The sequence below is a fragment of the Arvicola amphibius genome, chromosome 7 (genome assembly GCF_903992535.2).
Source record: "Arvicola amphibius chromosome 7, mArvAmp1.2, whole genome shotgun sequence".
NCBI lineage: Eukaryota > Metazoa > Chordata > Mammalia > Rodentia > Cricetidae > Arvicola > Arvicola amphibius.
Window position 1 is genome coordinate 111,175,274 of NC_052053.1, and position 23,620 is coordinate 111,198,893.

Consider the following 23,620-nt stretch of genomic DNA (forward strand, 5'->3'; position numbering starts at 1 on the left):
TACTGTTCTTTAGCCGACTGTCAGGTTTAGGAACATGCTGCTTCTGTAAGGCTTTCATTAGTTCCTCCTTATGTGATCCAAATTCTCTTTGAAAAGTAGAGGACAAGCTGAGACCAGAAGAAACTTTAAGCTCCATTCTTCCACCTCACATCCGTGGGGTGCAGCAAGTGGATTTTGATAACCATGGAAAGGAATAGATTTGTTATGAGTTTCCTCACAGGGAGAAAGGAAATATCCACAGGTGTTATTTTCTTTTTGTGGTGTGTGCTCTTCAAACTTCAGGTCAACATTATTGCTTCAAGATCTCCTCATAAGATGAAGTGTTTAAAAAAAAGCAGAAAAGGAAAACATCAAACTTTAAGTAAAGTACAATCAAGGGAAATACAAGGGAGAGTAGGTATTTTCATAAGTGCCCATGGAAGTGCTTTGGAAAGAGAGTATAGCTCTCCTACTGAATTATATTAGAATTACCATCCCTCAGGAGTTAGGGACAACTCAGAATTCTCAACTAACATGAGACAAACAAGGGGTAAAGAATCTGGTGGTGTTTGCCATGTTTACTTAGGGAATTTTTACAAGTTTTTAGGAATAATATGACACATTGGTGTAGTAAAATTAACTAATTTGTAAACATGAAATTTTAAGTTGCTATATAGATATTTATATGTGTATATGCATGCTTTTATATCAGGACATAGACATCATATTTGTATCTTAATAAACAGTTCTATGCCATTATAGCAGAGAGAGAAAATGGAATTTTACATTATACCATGATGAAATTGTTCAACTTATGGAAAGTATTCTTAAGTGCTTAAAACACCTAGAATCATTTATGACATGACTAGGTATCTTTCTGTATTTGATCCTAGCACATAATTTGACCCAGGGAAGATGGTAAATCTTTAGTTATTAAATAGGTGAATTGATAACAACACTTTTTATTGAAAGAAAGAAAACTAGAACTGAAACATGATTAATAAAGAATCAGTCAGAAATGGGGGTTCAACCTGAAGATCCAAAAAGCAAAGCATCCCTGAGAGCTGCCTCCTCCCATTTTATACTCCTATTTTGGGGACTAAAGGTGTGCGCCACTGAGTTTAAAGGCATACATCATCTGGTCTCTATGGCAAACTGGTGTGGCTACTGGGGTTAAAGGTGTATGTTATTGCTGTGTGGTCTTTAAGGCTGGTCAGTGTGGCTGTTTTACTTTTCTGATCCTCAGGCAAGTTTTATTTATTAAAATACAAGCAAAGCGCCATTACATAGAGTAAATTCATGTTTTAATTAGGAAAGGAAATGGGTATGAACAAAGATAAAGATTAGTTCAGATTGGAGATGAACAACGCATTTCACAGCCGGCTAATGGATGGCCACAAGGTTGTGTCTATAGACTCACTTGGTAACTCAAAACTTACACCACACACTAAGAAAAAACGAGAGATAAGTTCAGATGTTTCAGAGAATATTCTGGCTATTGCAGGAGGGCTCTAAATGTAATTTTCCATATTCTCACAAGGGAGAGACAAAGTGAACTCTGAGAAGAGGACAGACTTTGAGTAAGAGCTGTTTATTGTAAAGACAATCCAAAGAAGCTCTGATGTCACTTGGACTGAAAGAGAAGCAACTATGCTCCTCCACAGCCTCAGCAGGAGGGGCGCTGTGCTCTACCATAGCTTTGGGTGTTGTTTGTCCTTCACAGCCAGAACACAGGCACAGTGTTTGTAGAGCATTTAATGGTAGTCTTAGATAACTAACACATGTATCTCATTGATCGCATTCCCAAAGAATTCTCTTTAAAAATGCGGCAAGGCTTTTAAGAAAGGACTGCTGTGTTGAGTGTCTTCATAACGATTAATCAGATTTCTCATGACTCAGCAGAGCTGTGCATTCTGATTATTCTTGTCTTCTGTAGAGCTAATGGAACCAGATTAGAACTAGCAGTCAGTAGATCAAAGCAACCTGAGAGATTTAACCTACAGATGGCATCCGTTTTATATATTCATTTATGTAACTCATCAGCAAAGAGCTAGTAATATTCTCTGTATTATAATGTCATCACAATTTCATCAGATGATCAAGGGGAGAAATCTCCTGAAGCTTAGTTATCGAGATGGGAAAGAGCCTATGAGCCAAATATACCAAGAGTACCAGACATGAAGAAAGACATGACTTTACTTCTTTATAAGAGAAGGATCCTGTTACTTGTAATAAAATACAACACTGGTTTATGAGATCCCAAATGATTTGTTTATCAAATGTTCTGTTTGCTACTCTTGCATACTTAGCAATCAGGATGACAGGTCTAAGTGATTTCTCATGTTGTTTCTAGCCATTTTCTCTCTGTAATTATTCAATAGTCTTATGATGGTAAAACTGTTTAAATTTGCATATGTGAGGGAAATCAGACTTTAAAATCACACATCAAAAAGAAAAGCTTTCAGTTTAACTTTTGATGAGCTGTTTAAATAAAATGTAGATGATGGTATGAGAGCCTGTGTATTTGTTACTCTACTTTATATAACATAAGAATTAAAAGTAACATTGTTTTCATGTTTAGCCTAGAAAGGGAAAATAGAGCATCCTCTGGTTTCTAGAAAATACATTCAATTAGACTTATAAAAAAATTAGGAATTTAATATTTGGAAATCATTTTAGATATTTTAAAAGGAAAACATGAAAAATAAATTATCCTTTTCAAAAAATTATCCAGTACCAAGTAGCCATCCTGTTAACATTATCAAGACTGAGCAATATGTTTATGTGTGTATGCATATATATATACAATTAAATATTATATACACAATTAAATAAAAAGAGACAAGAGGCCATGAATTTAATGGAGAGCAAGAGTCCATGGAACACGGGAAGGATTGGAAGAGGAAAAGGAAAAATGATGTAATTATACATTCATTAAAAATTTGTATAGTAGCACTAGACATGCAGGGTATTCTTATTAGCATAAACATTTTTATAGTTGTGTATGAAGACTATGTAACAGGTTCTTATCTGAGGAAAGTTTTACAATCCTGAAAGTATTTATGGGGAAATAATGAATGTTGTAAATGGATATTTCCTATTCCAACTGCCTGGTCCCAAATAACCCACTCAGAGGCAGAATATGAATTTTAAATTCTCAGCCAATAGTTCAGGCTTGTTACTAGCTAAACCATACATTTATATTAACTCATTACTATTAATCTATGTATCTCCCTGTGACTTTACCTGTCCTCTAGCATGTCTTGCTTCCTGGGCGGCTTGCTGGCTTCTCCCCACTCTTCTCATCTTTCTCGGTTTGCATTTCCTGCCTAACTTCCTACCTGGCTACTGGCCTGTCACCTTTTTATTAACCAATGAGAGTAATATCACAGTGTAAAGAAGAATTGTTCCACAGCAAAGTATGATATGGTAGATTAGATACTTTAACTAGAAAAATATTTTCTTAGCCTTTGCCAGTCTTATAACTGCGTAATTTTCTTCCTGTGTTACTTGTGAGGACCTAACTGTCTTTGGGATACTTTCATACTACCATTCCACGTCTATATTCATGGGATGTGCTTTGCTAGAAATTCCTTCTTACAGTTATGTGAGAAATACTGGTGCTCTTTATGTCCTGGGAGATACAGAAGTGTTTCATTGCTGTCATCCTTCAACCCCTTCACTCAAACCTCACAGAAAGTACCAGGAGTTATCCCTCCCTCAATTCTACAAGACACTTCAAAGTCACTTCAAATGAGATAACAGTATATGAAAGATCAAATCATTTTAGGACTTGTTCCTTTGTTTTTGCTGACACTGTATTGTGAGTTACTAATCCTGTGTGTTCTTCTAGACTGGCCTTCATACACTATGATGATGATGGCACATTAGTCAGTTGGCAGCATATAGGCTGTGATAACATATTGTTTTCTAATTTATATAGTAATGTATGAATTTTCCGGAGCATCTAAAGATACCGATATTCTCCAAGTAATCATAACTTAAATGGAATAGAAAATTATTTCACTCTGGTTTCTACCTGATGTATTACTTCCGAAACGCACGTAAAAGTGCTTCTACAGAGTTCTCTGAACTACAGCCTATTCCTTCCTATTGCTCAACCACCATCAAATCCACATCCCATTGCCTTAACGGCCTCTGGAATTCTCATAATTTTCCCTCATTTGAGATGAAAGTGAAATCTAATTCTTCTTGAGGCTTTTCCAATATTTGTATATGCCTCTTTATTGAAAGTGGCTTAATCATTGCTGTACCTGCCATAAATGCTGTGAGTACTGACTTTTTTAGGAAATGAGTAACACTCCATCTCTTGTAGATGTTGAAAGGTTCTATCTTTGAAAATATCGCAATGAAATTAATCAAGTTTGTAAAGGAAAATCTTGGATCTTCTGGTTTATCTTTGAAATTACTCTCAGCTATTGTTAATCAGTTATCTATTACTGTTGAGTAACAAAATACTGGGCCTTCCTGTCATATAGGAGCAGACACATTTAATGCCAGATGATTTTTCATGATCAACCAGAGATTCTTAAGAGATTTCACTGATAAACTATAGCAAGTTCAATGTGTTACTTCTCATTTTCATATATAAATTTTACAGCAAGAAGCAATACAAATCTAGCATAACTTAATTTCTAAATGTCAATACTCTAACATTTCTCTGTTCTGGAATATACTAAGGAATATGCTCATATCTTGAGGTGCAAAGTGAAGGAATTCTTTCCATACTTCTCTGTTTTATTAAAAGAGTGTCCTTTCCGGGTGGTGGTGGCATACACACTTTTAATCCCAGCACACAGAAGGTGGAGGCAGACAAATCTCTGAGTTCAAGACAGCTCGGTCTACAGAGTAAGTTCCAGTATGGTCAGGGCTACACAAAGAAACCCTGTCTTGAAAAACAAAAGAAAAAAAATGACATCTAATATCCAGTAAATATTAGAGACTTTGCTATACACTGCCCGGGACCAGAGGTTACATTTAGTTCTGGAAAAATGCTTGCATAACCAAGATGCTAGTTCTCCTGAATGGTCATGTGATTCATGAACCAGCAAGAGGAATCTTCAGTTCAGGCACTCCAAAATAGAATCTGATACAATGTAACAGAGTCACAGAGGTGTCTTTCAATCACCTTTGCCACATTATGTTAGCTTGGAAAGAAAAAAATCATAGTTTCCTATTACACTCAGTAGTATAAAATTATCCAAAGAAGTATTTGGACATCATCTTACAGTTTGCATACCACCCATAGTACCATTTACCATCAGGAACACCTTCCGAATACAGTCATCTCCGAGTAAAATTCTTGTGTCTAGTGTAGTATTTAACTAAAGACTTCCTTCACAGTCTAATCTCGTTCAACATTCATGGTAAATAGGCTAATAGCTAGCAAGAAAAGTGCAGCTGTGACTAATTTTCTCTCTCGTTTGGAGTATTTGTTTAAGGATTGTGTGCCCTTAACTTTTCATTTCATAAATGGCAAGATTGATAGAAAAACCACCATTTTATTCATGTTCAGTATCAGCATATCAGCTACTACTAAACTGAAGAAATAAGGGAAGGGCGAGGTGTTTTAAATAAAGGAGCAAGCTAAAGCACCAAGGATAATTGGGGACAGGAAGGCCCCCTCAGATGGGTTAGTGGGTGTTATAATTCCTTTGCCTGGTAAAGTAATGGGGAAGAAATAAAACCAAAGAAAAATTTAATTCTCCATAAAGTTTTAAAATTTGTTCTTGCTTTATAGTTCTGCATTTAATGAAAAATGACCAGATGAAAATCTATCTTGATCTTTGGCATGACATCTTTTAGCAGCATTCTGTTAAGTATATAATTCTTATAAATAAATTAAAATAAGCAATTTAAGGTTGTTTAAAAACTATTCACAACTTGTAAGAAGGGTGGAGAATTTAAACTTTGAAAATAAAGAGCAATTTCCATTTTTATTCATTATACTAACTCTAAATAAAAAAAAAATCTTTGTCAAATATTTTTACAGGGCCAGAATTCCAATTAACATTCTAGAATTCTATTTAGAAATGATAAAATATACTAGTGAGTCCAAGTGTTTCTTCCAGCACCTGATTTATTAGGTAACTTTTAAATAGAAAATAAGAATACTTCTTAGTAGTTCTTAAAATACAATATTCCTCCATATATGATGTACTCTCTTTAAAAAAGGTGGGACCATCTGTTTTTGAATAATGGAAGTTCAATGAGCCTGTGATACAATCATCAATCTTTTTTTAGACATGGCTTAATAGTAACTGTTTTAAAAATACTAAAGGAATTAATTTTTGATAATTAATCTAAATAAATGTGGGTTTGTCCATGAATTATAAAAGGTATTATTTAAAATTATAAAATAGACTAATGAGACTACTGTTATTACTTTAAAATATTACCAACACATGCATAGGAATTATAGATTCAAGTTTCTACATCATTTTTTTAAAAAAATCTTCTCTAGAAAACATCATGAGGTACACATATTTCATATTATATCTGAATTAGAACCTAAGCTAATTTTAAAAATTATTATCACAGAAATAATATGATATCTTAAATACTCTGTATTTTTTTATCTTCATTATAAACTCCTGGACTTTCTCCAAGCAAAGATGAGTTCCTGTCACAGTGTCAAGACACTGGACTTGCCAGAATACAGTAAGGGTAAAGACTGAGTTTAACAATTAAGGTCAATTTGAAAGTTGTAATTACCAGGTCTCAATATGTGGGTCCAACATACAAGAATGTCTGTGTGATAGACATTTCTACTCAGGAAAAATGATTACTGTATCTTGAAACTACTAAGACAAAGAGAGTAAATAATTCATATACACAGAAACAGGGCAAAAAGACATGAACTTCAGACCCTCTACCGTGAACTGTCTTGTTTCACCTCTAAAATTCATATGTTAAAGCTTTAGCGCTATGGGAGTTTGGGGCTCTTAGGAGGTAATTAGGGGTGGGAGGGCACAAGGTTCATAGTTGCTGAATACTCAGAATCACCCAAAGTCCACTGGGAAGAGCGGCTTCAAGGTCACTGCTTACACCACTGAATGCTGATGGAGTGAGGATAGGGTACACCTTATTAAGAATTTTGCAGAGCAGTAAAAAGTTAAGCTGAGGAAAACTCTCAAGATATAAAGATTTAGGAAAGAGAGAGTAAATGTTTGACAGATTAGACGACCCCAGGTTTGTGCAGGCTTTCCTGGTCATGTCGTTAGTGGAACAAAGTCAGGGATGCTTGAAACACTGCTTTGCTAATCTCTGATTGTGGCTTTATCAATCTTGACCTTGACTATGAGCCTGCCATCGGGTACTTCCTGGTGTCCTAAACACTGAGAATTAAATTTAAAGTAAGTTCTCTTTGCTCTCACAGCTCCCAGGAGGAAGCTGCAGTGTTCCTGGTCGTTTCTCTGTAGAAGGTAGTTTGGGATAGAGATAGGTAGTTTGAATTTTTTATTTTTAATTTTATATTTTTTCCTTTTTTATTACTTAAAGAAAATATCAATCCAAATTCCCACTCCCTCCCCTCTTCTCAGTCCCCTCCTTCTCCCTCCACAGACTCTCCCCACACCCTTCAAAAAAAAATAATACTGTTTGGCCAATAGCTTAAGCATATTTCTGGCTAACTCATATCTTAATTTAACCCATTTCTAATAATCTGTGTATCATCATGAGGCTGTGGCTTACTGGAAAAAGTTCCGGCGTCTGTCTCCAGTGGGGCTACATGGCTTCTCCTCGACTCCACCTTCTTTCTCCCAGCATCTAGTTTAATTTTCCCCACCTAGTTCTGTTCTATCCTATCAGACCAATCCAGTTTCTTTATTAACCAATGGTATTCACAGCATACAGAAGGGAATCCCACATCACCCAACCTTTTACTTAATTTATACATCATTACAGCAATAAAGCATATAAAAAGATGCTGAAGCTTCTGAGAGTGCCTATATCCTTATTTAATAAATATAGTTAATGAAAAAAAGAGATAGGTAGTTTGGGGTGGAATCAGGTAGTTGGGTGTAGAGACAGTTAGTTTGGGACAGAGACAGTTAGTTTGGGGGTAGAGACAGTATGGGGGTAGAGACAGACTTATCAAAGGCCATACTTATTTACAATTTAGTATATTGCAATTAGTTGCATTAGAAGCTATGTATTAAAAATCATAAATATGTAAAAAGCAATAGTGCCTACAATGTGTTTCCATCCTGCCCATCTTGCTTCTTAGGGCCTGCTTTTCTCTTACCAGCATGAGTCTTCGATCTCATAGCCAGCTTCAAGCATCTTTGTCTTTTATCATCAGTGTTGCTGCCTTTGCTGTTTTAACTGTTACACTCCATGTTTACCTTTGTATCCTTTCCCCCTGTAGCGTTGTGGGAAGCTTGTAGTTTTCAGGATGGCCCATTTCCTTTCCAGGCTAAAACGAGTAAAACCCTGACTCAACAGTAAGTTATAATAAGTAATTGTGAGTCCATATTGAGAGCAATGCTAAAACTAAAATTAGATAATATTTGAGAAGTGGAATTAATATAGACCTCAGTGGAGTGTTATAATATGAATTATAACCAGAACTGACAGATTAAAACAGCATAATTTAAGCCACAAAAGGATTCCTAGGAAGTTTATAAATAGTATATAAAAAGATTGAATATATTTGGAGTTATTCAAAAGTGTTCAGGAGTAGGACAAAAGAAGAAAAGAACTGTGAAGGAACAAGATGACAGACAAATTCAAGTATTTTAATAATTTCATTAAGTGTGAGTGAAATTAGCATTCTAGTTAACTGTCAAAAGCTGGTAGATTGAGTTCTTTGAAAAAAAATGAATTACAATACATATACTGTGATATGCCAGAGTCATACCTTAAAAGCAAAGATATGGGCTAAGTATGAGGGATGTATAATTGGCAAAATGGGAAAACTTGAGAGAGATGACATGTCTGTATTCTGTATAATTATTTTAAAAGTAAATTTTAAGGTAGTGAATAAGAACAGTTAAGTCTTATTTAATAATTTGAAAAGGATTCTACATAAATGTACACATAACAATAGAACTTAAAATTCATAAACTAAAAACTGTACTTAGATAGGCTACCATATAATTATAGTTGACTAGTTTAATATTCATGTATCAAAAATTGGTATAACGTGTAGATATAAAATTGTCAATTGTTTTACAAATATGAACTACTCCATTAAGCATCTTCAATTGGCTCATATTTATAGAGCACTGTAACATCTACATGGAATGCTCAATGAAGTGGATGATGTATTAATTAAACTACTTCTAAGATTGGAAGGAATAAAAAATTAGTCTTCCTAGATACCAATGCTATGCTGGAGGTCCTTGAAACTTAAGTATCAGAAAAGTGAATGAAAAGCATATGACTTGGAGAGAAGGAAGTAAAATTACATTTTTCATGGTCATGTTTTTATAGAAAGCCTATGGAATATGTAGTAAAATAAATATAAATTAATTACATAATTTAATAATGGCATAATATAAGATTGTGTAAAATCAGTGATTATTTCTGTAAAGGGTATCCCTTAGCATTTGTAGGGGATTAATTTCCATGGCCCCACAGATACCAAAGTCTCTGAACATTCAAATTCTTCATTCAGAATGACAGTATTTGCATAAAATCTCTAGATGTCCAATTGTACACTTCAATAACTAGTTACTTACGATACCTAGTGCAATATCTAATTCAATGTATATGATATGTAATATCTGCTAGCAGTATTCTTTAAGAAATAGTGACCAAAAAAGAATTCTATATATGTTCAGTACAAACACAATTTTTCTTATATATTTTTAGGCCAAGGCTCCTTAAGTCTACATATTCAACCTATGAATACACAGATATGGGTGTAATGACTATTTTGAATTTTCAGTGTAAAAATCTACTTCTAATGACATCCAAATGAAAATGAATTTAGTAAAAGGTATGTAACACACAAAACGAGAATTCCAAAATATTTTTAAAAAGAAGTTAAATAAAAGTATTCTACATTATTCTTTATTTACATTCATGGATGGAAAGAATAGATATTACTTTGATGTAGATTTTTTTCCAAACTTCTCTATGGTTCAAGCAATCCTAATAAAACTGCCATTGTTTTGTTTAGTAGGATATCAAACATTTATTCTAGACTTTATATTATATTTGGATATATGAAGGAAAAGATAAACAAGTTATACTATCTCACTTGAATGCCTTCTGTAAAGTCAATTTAATCAAAGTAATGCAGTTTTGAATAATGATAAATAAATGCATCAATGAGATAGAATTCAGAGTACAGAAATAGACTCTTAGGGTTACATACCTAGATTAGTTGACAAGTTAAAAACACCAGCACAATCTACTGGAGAGCAATAGTTTTCTTGGAGGCAGCGGAGGTAGTTCAGTATGTAAATGCTTGATGAGTAAGTATCAGGACCTAATTTTGGATCCCCAAACCCATTTAGAAATGACAGTGTGGTGGTGTGGGATCTGTAACCACAGCACTCCTAGGAGCTCACTGGCCACCCAGTCCAGTCCAAACAGTGAACTGTAGGGTCAAGGAGAGACTTGCCTCAAAAAGTAAGTTGGAAAACAAAGGAGAAGACTATCCTTACATTAACCTGTGGCGCGTACACACACCCACACACACACATACAGAGCTATTCCTTTAGATATATTGTGCTGGAACTACTGGATATCTATATTAAAAATCCTAAAACAATAACTTACATGCAAGAATAAAACCGACTACAGATTTAATTATAAGTAAAAACTGCAATATTCTGTAAGAGGAAATCAAAACAAATTTGCAAATATAAAGACTTTTCAAAACCAAAAGATCCAGTTATTTAAAAAAATAGACTTTAATAAAAGTGCAGGCCTCTGTTGGTCCAAAATATTAAGAAATGAAAAAACAAGGAACAAATAACCTAATATTCCAAGTGTATAAAGAATTCTTATAACTCAATAAGAAAATAAATAACTTCAAATTGACAAAACCTTGAGTAGACATTTCAGTCTAGTATATAATTGGTCAATATCTATATGAAAAAGTCATCACTATTATTGTGTATCATAGAAAAAACTTTATACCACATTGAAGTCATACTACAAGCACACATCAATTATATTTACTAAAGTTTAAATGGCTGGCAATATCAAATGTTGAACACATCAAATAACTGATTCTATCACATACTTCTGGTGATAATGCAAAATGAGATTAAGAAATATAAAGCATCATGCGCCCTTATCAATTGACTTAGCAAGTACCCTAGTTGATTATAGAACACTAGTGAAAGTGTATGTCTGCTCAAAGTCTGGGCAGTATTACCCGTAATAGCATCAAATTTTGAGAAAACAAATCTCTATTGCCAGGTGAAACAACTTTTGATACATTCGTAAAATGCATTTTATTTAGTCAGAGAGACTCAAAGAGCTAGTGACACCTACAACAGTATTATTGGTGTTCAAAGCAGTATGGCTATTGAAAAGAAAATTTATACTCATAAGTATATGAATATTTTAACAGATAACACTAATCTTTAAAAACAGAAGAAAATAATTCTTGTTTCTCTAAGACTCAGATTCTTAAAAGTGATTTCAAAGGTGTAGGTTCTATGTCTTACTTAAAGTACAAATTATGAAATAATACATATTTTTTTCCAAACTCACGAAAATTTGCCCTTAAAATGTGTGCAAATGGGAGATTAAGGCTATAACTCTATGGCAAAGAGCTAGGGTAGCTTCCACGAGGTCCTGAATTTAATCCCCAACACTGTAGTAACAAAGTGTGTTATAGCTCAGTGAAGCACTACTGAGTACCTGGATAGTATGCTATTCACCAACTTAATTGCCTTGAACATAGAAAATGCTTCAAAATATCTACAATAATAAGGTATATTGAAATCTATATTTTGCTTACAAATGATGCAAAAATAATTTGTCTAATATGCTGCATCCATTTTCCCTCTGAACCTGTATCAAACTACTTTTTAGAAACTTTAAGTGTTTCATTCTTTGTGGTATTTTCCTTCCTCAAGATAACTGCTATTAATTTTTCCTCAGTTATATGCCTTGTTTCAAAAGACAGAATGACCTAATAAATCAGTATCAAAAGACATATAAAATTTAAATGAAAAAGATATGGATCAGATTATATGTGCTTACCATTTTCTAAGTGGACAATGTCATTGCTGTTCAGATAAAGGGCAAACAGGTATCAGCAAAACTAACGAGGGTCAGGGATTCCAAGCTTTTTCTCACAGCTTCCTTTTCTATTTTGGAGTCTGCGTGAGATATAATGTATGCAGAATAAGCAGTCTGAAATCTCAGTTTCCTATGAGAAAAGAACATATATTCATTGGTGTCAAAGAAGAAAACAGCATTGACTTTTAAAATGCAGTGTGTATGTGTGTGTTTGATTGTGAGAGAGAGAGAGAGAGAGAGAGAGAGAGAGAGAGAGAGAGAAATGTCCTTTCTTTTTTCTTAAGAACCAGTTTAGCATTAAGTACCTCAATAAAACACTACCAAGTACAAGGATGATATTCACCTACACTCACTTCCCTCAGCGATGGGCTATACCCCGGGACTTTTAGGAAGAAATAAAGCCTCTTAATTTGAAGTTCTTCCTTTATCCTGTCCTGAAAATCATATTCACAGATGTAGTAATTCTTTGGAGTTGTAGTGAAATTGACTCTATGAATTTAAGTTGTTCGTTTTGGAGAAAACGAATATACCTAGAATGATTTTCACATGGTGTCTAAATTCACTTTCAGTTGCTATGATAAACACCATGCCAAGAAAGCAACACTGAGAGGAAACGGTTTATTTCATCTTAGAATCTCAGGTTATAGCCTATGACCAAGGATGTCAGAGTAGGAAGTCAAGGCAGGAACTGAAGCAGAACCTTGGAGGAATGGCGTTTACTGGCTTGCTTCCACTGACTGCTAAGCTTACTCTCTTATATAACCAAGGTCCACCTGCCCAGGAGTGGCACTGTCCCGAATGGACTGGGCCTCGTCACGTCACACACTGATTAAGAAAATGCCCCAGAAACATGCCTATACACCAGTTTGATGGATGCAATTCCTTTATTGATATTCCCACGTTCCAGACAGCCCTTCTTTGTGCCAATATGACAAAAGCCAACCAGCAGACATAGATATAGAGCAGTAATAAAACCAATAATCGAAAGAATCAAAGGACTCTTTAGATCAGTGACCTCACATCTGCTTAATCACCTGGCACCTGTCCATCATGCTGACAGATGTTTAATGGATGAGAACACTATAGACCATGTTTTCAGGGCATGCGAGAAATTGGACATAAAGCAATTCAGAGAGAGAGTCTTGTGTCATAGTTCAGAACGTGATGTGTGTTCATTTTCCACTGAAGAAATTGTGTGCATTTTTGTGCATGTGTGTAGGGCGTACATGTGTTCATGTATATGTGTCTGTTATTCTAATAAGCTTTGTCTTAATTTTAAGATGTCATCAAGGCAACAATTTCTATAAGCCCTGGGATCTAACTTTGGCCAAACAACCATTTCAAAGTCAGAGCCAAACCAGAGAACTCCTTAGCAAAGGGAAAAGAACTCTTAATTTGAAGCCCTTTCTTCATCCTGTTCTGGGAATCATGTTCACAGATGTTGTAATTATTCTTGGGAGTTGTAGTGAAGTCGACTCTAGTAATTCAAGTTACATGTTTTGCAGAAAACAAATGTTCCTAGAAGACAAACAGTATTGCTTCAGGACTTCTCTGTAATTCTTAGGAACACACTTCTCATTCCCTGCCTGCCTGGCCTTTGTTGCGTTCATACTCAGAGACAGAAAAACCACCCATGTGTGCAGCAGCAGCCCTTGCAAAGAAGTTAATGCTCATACCCTGAACATTCAGTTCTCTCAGTCTGAGATTGTCTAGGCCAGTATATCCATCTGTTACCTCACGTGAGTGCGCACACCCCAAATCATGGTCCTTCAGATAAATGCAAGGCTTTCAGGTATTTTGTTACCAGTCAGTTTTAAGAAATAGTTTTGGAGAAGTCTGAATGCATTTATTGGTTGCTTATTATATATTCGTTATTCCTGAGTTAAATGTTTAATAGTATATGAATAGCACTCATTTGACAGATTCGGTCAGTCACTCTATCTCATTAAAACCTCCCAAGTTGATAACGCTTTCAAAAAATGATACAATGACAGGGACAAGGAGTCCCAGGGACACAATAATAATTTGTGTTTCTTACTTACAGAGGGCAGAGTAAGTGGGCAGATTGCCTTTTTCCATTAGTGGCTCTAGCATTATTGCAGGTAATTCGCTAGTTTCTATATATAAATTAAGGACATGGAGGAGGGGTGCACCTTTTCTGTATAAATGGAGCTCCTATTCTAGGACATACTTGATGATAATAGTGACAGAGTCTAGATTTTAGCCTTCATGTCCAGGTAGGCAAACAAAATCAGATGTGAGCAACCATACCCAGAGGTACTGGAGCCTGGTGTAGAAAGCAGCTGGACAGTGATCCAGATCAAATTTTTTTTGATATCATAACTATTCACTATATTCTCCTGTAACTTAAGATAGATTCTCTATTTGTTTAATGCAAATTTGGAACCTAACTTGAAGATGATGTAATTCTAACTTAAACAGGTATTTTTTTCTTTCTTCTTCTTTTTGGTAGAGAACTAAGAGATGCATGTAGGCTTTTTGTTTTGTTTTGTTCTTTGTTGTTGTTGGGTTTTTTATTTGTTTGTTTTATTTGGTTGGTTGGTTAATTTTCTGAGACAGGGTTTATCTTTGTAACACCCTGACTGTCCTGGAACTCACTCTGTATGCCAGACTGGCCTCAAACTCACAAAGGCCTACCTTTACCTCCTGAGTGCTGGGATTAAAGACATGTGCCACCTCCACCCAGTGCATATGTTTTATTGTATATACTCTTGGCATTCTCTGGTGGGTCTGTCACTACTTTCCTCATTATATAATTATATGGGGACTCTGATTCACAATCATTTTATGAATACTCAGGCCCTAGTGAAAAAACACAGGCAGAGGCCAACAGCTCCTATTATTCTAAGGTTTATTCTTAATCAGGGTAATATCAGTGTTAGTGCTTTTTGTCTTGGATTTTAATAACATCTTGTTATATTAATCAATACCCATTTGAGAAATTTTAGATTTACTATCGTTGGTTTGCATTTTAAATGGTGTCATTGCTTTCATTCTAATAATTATCTCATTTCTCATTCAGATAATTGTTATAATGGAGTACCTGGAAAAATAAAAATTGAGGCATATAATAAAGTCCCCCCCCCTCAAACATGTGGAAACTGTGTGGATGTTTTCAGAATAGCTGAAATATAAAGTAAATGTTCAGCAACTAATTTCATCAAACATGGTTCTTCACAGTTCAGCCCTGGGCTATTATTTCCTCTTTAAGCATAGGAGTTGTTTCAGGTACCAAACTGGGTATTGATGACACAGTGTCCTTACAGTGTATAGTCTGGTAAAGAAGATGAGAACTGCATCTCACCTCCATAAAAGACTCTCGTACATTTAGAAATATTATCCTCCTCTTGCTCACTCAGCATAAAGAATAACATTGGCATCAACAGAAATGTTAATTATTATTTCACAGCTGGCCAACAGTACCTCCCTTTCATTCTCTAATATACAGATTCACCAGTTTTTAATATATTTTGTATCATTTTTATTTCATGTTTCTAATATTTTTTTGGGGTTTTCGAGACAGGGTTTCCCTGTAGTTTCTAGAGCCTGTCCTGGAACTAGCTCTTGTAGACCAGGCTGGCCTCGAACTCAGAGATCTGCCTGCCCCTGCCTCCCGAGTGCTGGGATTAAAGGCGTGCGCCACCACCGCCTGGCCTGTTTCTATTATTGAATAGCTAATACTGCTGCAGTATTAGCCTCCCTTCCTTGACCTTCCTGGCCACACATAGTGGGATGCATGTTTGTGTGTTTGTTTTGGTGGATTTTGAAATCATAGTCATTTGAACAAGACAGGAGGATTTGTATTTGGAGAGTTCTGTCTTTCACGTTGACAGCATGTATGTCCCAGCCAGTGAGACCTTGGCTGTCCTGTGTACAGTATCAGTAGCAGATGATATTTTTTTATTCATAGCAATATTTTTACTCCTTAATGGAGAGTGGCAATCTCTTTTTTAGAACATAGCATGTTCTAAAAAAACATGGCTGACGTTCTAGCTTCTGTTGACCTTCTCAGATGTGGTGACATCATTTAAACAGTAGTGTCATCTCTTTCTGGGCTTAATATGCAACTCAAATGAGTATAAAAGCCAACACGTCTCTTGTCACAGATTGTTATTCATTGTCTTCTTTTTAACATCTGTGTTCTTTGACTCCTAAATAATTTTTATTTGTTTGTTTGCAAGCTTAAGCATCATACTTATGCAATAACATTTGCTGTAATATAATCCAACATTCTTGGCTACAAATGTGAAAGCAGTTAGTGTTTTAACTGTCTGTATCATGTCTACAATTGATCGTGGTTTATACTGGTGGGAGTTTCACTTTTCAATATTTTGGAATATAAAGCAAATGGACCTATATAAGTTATTTGATGATTCCTCAACAAATAAAATTTATCTGATATCTCTCATACATATTCAAACATATTCTGTAATCCTCTCCTTTGCTAAGGTAAATTTACAGATTTGTTTATCTGCCTACGGCTTCTTTTCTGAAATATTGACTTTTCAGACCATGTATTTACCTTGACCACTATCACTCCCTTTCCCTTTTGTTTCTACATACATAGGCAATGCTACTCAGCACTTTAAGTCAGTTCACATAACCTAAAGCATTTTAATGCTTTAAATGCAAACGATTACTTCAGTATATTTATATGTATCTTTATGCTTGAAATTGTATTTGAAAAAAAACTGTGCTATCATTTAAAAATATTTTTTTTGCAAATATACTGTTCATTTTGTTATATAAATTGTGTGCAAAACTCTGAGTACTACAATTACTTCTACCTGTGTATTTTAAGAATGTTGTAAAACCTAAGATCTATATATTGACATGCATAGTGTTTCTAAAAAAATGATTTCCAAATTTAAATAGTGGATATAGATCTAGGTCAGCTAATCTAAAAATTTCAAACTGGAGCATGCATAAAAATAAAACTCGAATATAAAAAAAGTAAGAGGAAATCTTTGCCTTCTCACAAGAACTAGAAGAAAGCACATGCTCTGCAAATAGAAAAGAAATGTTGGGAATTCATTCTCCGTTCAGCCAGCAGATGTCATGTTTGGGTGTCAGAGCTCAGAACTGCATGCCTGCCATGGCAATGTGTCATTTCTCTTACAAATGAAAGAGAATAAATATAGACCATCAGAGAAAACGTTTCACATGTGTTTTTAAAAACTATAGAACATCTATAACAATTGCAGAATTTGTTTCTAACAAATATTATTTATTATACTATTTATGTCTCCTCTGTAATTATTAGATTGTATAAATTAAAAGGGAAGTATTATCAAGCTCTATTTTTAATTTTGAATGGAAGATCTTCCTGTGTTAATTATTTGTCTATATCATTTTCACCTGCCATCGATATGTCTGCTCTAGCTCAGCATCCCCTCATCTGTCATATGAGCTATTCAGTTCATCTCAAAAATCTCCTGACATACTGCTCCAAGAAAATTATTACAAATTCAGTTCATTCATAGAGTGTTTTTACTTTTAGTTAATTGGTCACAAACTAGCATCAGTTTATTGATACCGTAATCATCATAAATTGAGCAGATTAAAACACTGAAATTTGTTCTCATTGAATTGTAGGGTCAGATGTTCAAGATGTGTCTATGAATTGAAAGCCAAGGCCGACACCAAGAAAAAAGTAATTCTAGATGTCACGGGACAATTAAAAAGAACCTGCACACACTATTGATGCTAAGACTTTGGAACACATTACCAGAATCCAGATATTTAATGCACCTTCTCTCATTTTACTTGCTAGAGAACATATTCTTTTCTTTCATATGTCAGCACTGAGAGTTGTTCTGGGTAATGCGTATTTTGTTTAATGCTTCCAGTTTTATTTGTTGGAAGTTAGTGAGCTTTATAAAATTACTCCATATCAATTCTTCCAAGTTTCAGAACTTTAAGTCTTAACTTTTAGACCTACTGACCACAAGAAGAAAAAACAGAAGGTTTTTTTTATCAGTCTCCCCCCCCCATAACAAGGGAGTTGATAATACATCTCCCACCATGCTCCTTTGATGATACTTTGTCTTTTAAATTTTCTTTCTCTCTCAAGTTTGATGGCTCTTCTCATTCCTTTTAGCCTTCCTTGTATCAGTTCTCAGAACTTAATCATCTTTTCGCAGTCTCTGAAATCTCTTCGGTAAGGCCCTCATTCTCAGCACTCTAGTTTCTGAGTACGCCTTAAGCTAGCAAGACCATAGCACCAATTCTTCCTGCTCCCCATTCCAGCCTAGTTAAATCCTGCTATATACTTGGAATATCCAATTTATCACTCAAATTGTTAAAAAAAAAACCTTATTCTTCCTGAACATATCTCCAAAAATTCAATCTTTCAATAGCTCTCTGTTTCAGCTGGTAGAAATGTTATTCTAAGAGTTGCTTAGCCGATAACCTGGGCTTTGCCCTTGATTCTCCTTTTCTTATACTGCTACTCAAGTCAACCTTTCATGTTTCTATTTTCAAAACCAATCAGGAAATGGATTTTACTTTAACAATATGAGGTTTCATGTAGGAGAGTTCCTTATGACAGGCACAATGTAATGAGACTAAGAGATCGGTGAGTTTGTTGAAGGTCTGATGCGTCCGCAGTCACATTGAGTCACTTTCTGTTTTAGGGAAGGCCTATGCCCCAGAGTTCTATTACGACACCTACAACCCTGTGTGGCAGAACCGACACCGAGTATATTCCTACAGTCTACAGTGGACACAAATGAATCCTGATGCGGTGGATCGAATAGTTGCATACCGGTTGGGTATTCGGCAGGTAAGAAATTTAGTATCTGTTTTGATTTTTTTGTTTTCTTGTAATCTCTTGTTGAGACTTTGTTGCTATAATTTTTATTCATATTTTGAATGGATTACAAAATTTATTTTATTTTATCACAATATTGCTTTACAGAAACTACTCAGAATTAATTACTAATCTTTTAAATTAATCTATGCATTTTTATCATCGCATAAACCTATTGAAATAATTCCCTAAGAGCCTATAGAACAGCTATATCGCTAGATGTCTTTGAGAAATTATATTACACAATACCACAAAAGGAATTTAGGATGTTCTGGTGTATATTGGATTGTATGAATTCATTGCCCTTTGTCCTAAAAGGCTATATGCCATATATATTTTTACTTGAAGTGTCAACCAATATACAAAAGGTTTTAAAAGTTATTAGGTGTGAAGATTATAAATAATTTAGAAAATTGCAAAGTAATAAAGTAAATTATTCTAATTTACCTGAAGATGTATGAAATGGTTTATATGTTCTTTATACAAACTGTAAACTCAATGCTTGTTGATATACCTGACAGTTTTGAAATTATATCTAGATCTCCAACTTGTTTCATGTTAGAGACTTTTCTATGTGGATGTTTCTATGTGGCAAATTATTTTGAAATGAAACTATGAATCACATATAGATTTTTAGTACATGTCCCAATTCCTTAACTAAAATCACAGAATGAAAATCTGAGTTAGGAGAATAAAAGCAAAATTTTGCTTGGAGATCAACAGTTAATCCCTGTCTTTGCTAGGGTTTCTTCTGTTGCTGTGGAGAGACACCATGGCAGCTCTTACAAAGAAAGCATTTAAATGGGGTGACTCACAGTTCAAGAGGTTCAGTCCATTATCATCGTGACAGAAAGCCTGGCAGTGTGCAGGCAGACATAGTGCTGGAGCTGAGAGTACAGCATCTTTCAGGCAACAGGAAGTCAACTGAAAGCCACACTAAGGGAAGCTTGAGGAAAAGAGAGCCCACCCACATTGTGACACACTTCCTCCAACAAGGCCACACCTCCTAGTAATGCACTCCCTTTGGGTGCCATTTCTTTCAACCAACCAGAATCCCTATCCTACCAACCTGTCCAGCTGTTACCATAAAACTATTTACTTTATCTTCTTAACATCAATGATAAGAAAATGTCTAGTAATGTAAGGTTCAAGGTAAGATTCATTATACATTTTATATTCTTATACCAGACTATTTCTATTGGGTCACCAATTGACTCCCAAATCATGACACAGAGACTTATTATTAAATTTGAATATTTCACCTAGCTTAGCTCTTTTTTGGTTAGCTCTTTTAACTAAAATCAACCTGTTTCTCTTTATCTGCATTTTTCCTCAGAGCTTTTTTAATTTTTCTTTCTTCTGTATATTTTACTTTTACTGTTTCTCATTTCTGGCTGCCTGGCAGCAGCTGGCTGTCTTCTTGCCTCTGTCGTGTTCCCTCTCTCTCTTGTTTCCTCTTCCTTCTTTTGTGCTTCCTCTCAATTCTCAATTCATCCTCCTACTTATTCTCTCTGCCCACCAGCCCCACCTATTCCTCTTTGCCTATTGACTGCTCAGCTTTTTATTAGACCAATCAGATGCCTTAAGGAGATGAAGCAGTATACAACACATCTTTACATACTTAAAGACACACCCTTACATCATTAAATAAATGCAGCATAAACAAAGTAGCACACCTTTACACAGTTAAAGTAATATTCTAGAGCACAGACTCATCATTATTGTTTTTAATCTTTGAAATGGAAAATCATAAAAACACGCGGGTATTTGATCCCCACAGCATTCTTATCTGGGTTCTCACAGGTCAGTGATCACCTGACCCCAGACCATTCAGAACCTGTCGCTTTCATTATCATCACATTTACAGGGATACTTGGAAATTCCCAGTTCCATTTCTAAATCATGTCCTGCTTCTTACAGCTGTATACTTTTCCTTAATGGTACTGATAAACATGAGACATTCAGACCAACACACCATTTTCCTCCAGCTGACAGAGTTACCATTTCTATAGCCCTGCTTTCTAAGCAATTACATTTATTTATTTGGCGTGTAAGCACAGAAATGCTCATACAGGATAATGTATGAGGAGGTCAGAGAACAGTTTGCAGAAAGTCGCTACTTTCATCCTGCCACATGAGTGCTGCAGATCAAACTTACATTGTCAGGTTGGAGGCCAGTACCGTCACCCACTAAACCATCTCACTGAACCCTTTCTATATTCATAGCAGAGTTCATATTTTAAAAGTATTATTTGGAGCATCTTAGAGCATTCTCGTTTTCATACCTCATTTTCTTTTTATTTTAATTCCTTACACATTGTTTAGTCATTCATACTATTGTCTTGTTATGCATTCATATACAAATGTATACATTGAAACATGAACACCAAAAAACAAATTCTTATTTGCAAGAATTCGTTTTTTGGTGTCCTTCTCTGATTTATTCCGAAGATCGATTGTTTTGTGAGTCTTGTTGTTGTTTTAATCTGTGGGCATTTTGCCTGCCTGTGTGTATGTGTACCTCTCCTGTTCCTGGTGCCCATAGAAGCCAAAAGAGAGTGTTAGATCCTCTGTAACTGGAGCTATAGAAGGCTATGAGCTACTAAGTGTGTCCTGAGACCCTAACCCACGTCTTCTGGAATAGCAGGCAGTGCTCTTAACCACCGAGTCTTCGCTCTTTCCACACAAATCTTTCTCCAATGTTAAAGTCAGTTTATCTTCAGCTTTTGATGTCTTCATTTGTACTTTCTTAGAGCAACCAGGAAAATTCCCATTACAACTGGGGGACTTTCTTCTTAAGTCAGTGGGATTAGCCCAATTTTTCTTATCCTTTCTGTTGTTTCAAAACTTGTGTACCTACCTAAAGTTCCTGTTATATATGAAAGTCAGAATCCTTTCCTATAAACAAAAGGTAAAAGGAAAGCTAATTGCCAACAAATGTTTTCCTATCTTCAGACAAAGTAGAAATGTTTGGGAGAGGTTTAGGGCTGTTTTCTTCATACTCATGGTAAAAGCCTGTCCTGCAGTGATTTTGCTGGAATGGCTGATTTTCCCATGACACTAACCCCCTTTAAAATTTGCTTTTTCTAAAATGAATGCATCCACAGAATCCACACTGATCTGTTTCTGAATCACAGCTCTGTTATAACCACCAAACATACAGGGACATACATTTCCTCATATGTTTCTGAATCACAGCTCTTTTATAACCACCGAACATACAGGGACATACATTTCCTCAGCACTTCCCTGTTCCTTTGCAGCGAGTTCATTAAACAGTGTTCTATTCTGCTTCTCTCCAAGATCATTCATACATGAGATGAGATGTGTATATAAATTTCCCTCTAGTACGACTTTGAAAATAATGAATTCTAGACACCTCTAGCTTCCAAGTCTAGACAGCCTAGCCTCATCATTTTTAGTTATATAACCCTGAGCATGTTTCTGAACTTATCCAAGTCTGAGTCCAATAAATTGAACGTAACAATATCTTCCGGTGGACCAGGCCTCCACTTAGCCATAGTTCAAGTGCTCTCTCACAGAGCCCTCCTGGCAAGGCTTTGTAAGAGTTCCTGTACTAATTGGCAAGATGGTATAATTTTTTTCCAGGGTTTACCATAGCTCACATTTTTGTATTGTATTTTATTAAGCATGCCATACACCCGTGCTTCTGTGTGATTCCCAGCCTTTCTTTTGAAATAAACTACTATGCAGACATTTTCTATCATGACTTTCTTATTTTTATTTCAACCTCATTATCCCCTGTGAGATCCATTTTGCTGGCTTACATTTGTCTCATCCACTTTTACTCCCGTTAAAGCATTCTTGATCAGCTCAGTCTGCACAGCTAATGCGCAAGGCAGTGCGGCTGCTGCAAATCATATTTCTATCAAGTGGTGTCCAAACAGCAAATCATGTTCCCTGCACTGTTTTGAATCTGTTGCCCTATCATACCATGAATTTTCTGCCATTACTTGTTACTATATTTTTTTTATATTTATAAATGAAGTAGTATCTTTTTATCAGAATCTCTCTACTTAGCCCTGACTGTTCTGAAACTGACAATAGTTTCAGATAGACAGGCTGACCTTTAACTAACAGAGATACAACTGTCTCTGCCTCACAGTGCTGAGATTAGAAATGTGGGCCATCACACATGGCCTATAAATAAACATTCTATTCCTGGTGTGATTACTATGATACTTTGTCTTGGATGATAATTTTACCCGGGTTTTCCATCTTGCTGTAGAAGAGACACAATGTTTTGTTTTGTTTTGTTTTGACGTTGTCTCAATACAGGGTCGTGTTCTTATGATCTCAGCCAGTGTGAAGAGACAGGTGGTGCTTGTCAGCACAAAAATATGTATACATGTTTCTTCTCTCACTTCCTTGTTCATTACATCCAAGTCTCATGAATAACCTACAGGCAGAACACTCTCAACGACAACATTGCTCTTGAAGTTCCTCTTACGGGCAGAATTCTGCCCATAATTAACACAAAGCATTTCATAGTCAACGAAATTCATGTAGTGCTTTCCCGCAAATCTTTTCTCTTCAATTGTGGAGAAAAAAATATTA

General features: G+C 35.4%; 1 protein-coding gene across 1 annotated transcript in view; it reads left to right on the top strand.

Annotated features, from left to right (window-relative positions):
* Positions 1–23,620, top strand: part of Mdga2 (MAM domain containing glycosylphosphatidylinositol anchor 2) — a 702,900-nt gene that overhangs the window by 614,176 nt on the left and 65,104 nt on the right. Inside the window, exon 10 of the mRNA XM_038337153.1 lies at positions 18,867–19,015. Coding sequence (XP_038193081.1) covers positions 18,867–19,015 — 149 coding nt within the window. The remainder of the gene's footprint in view (positions 1–18,866; positions 19,016–23,620) is intronic.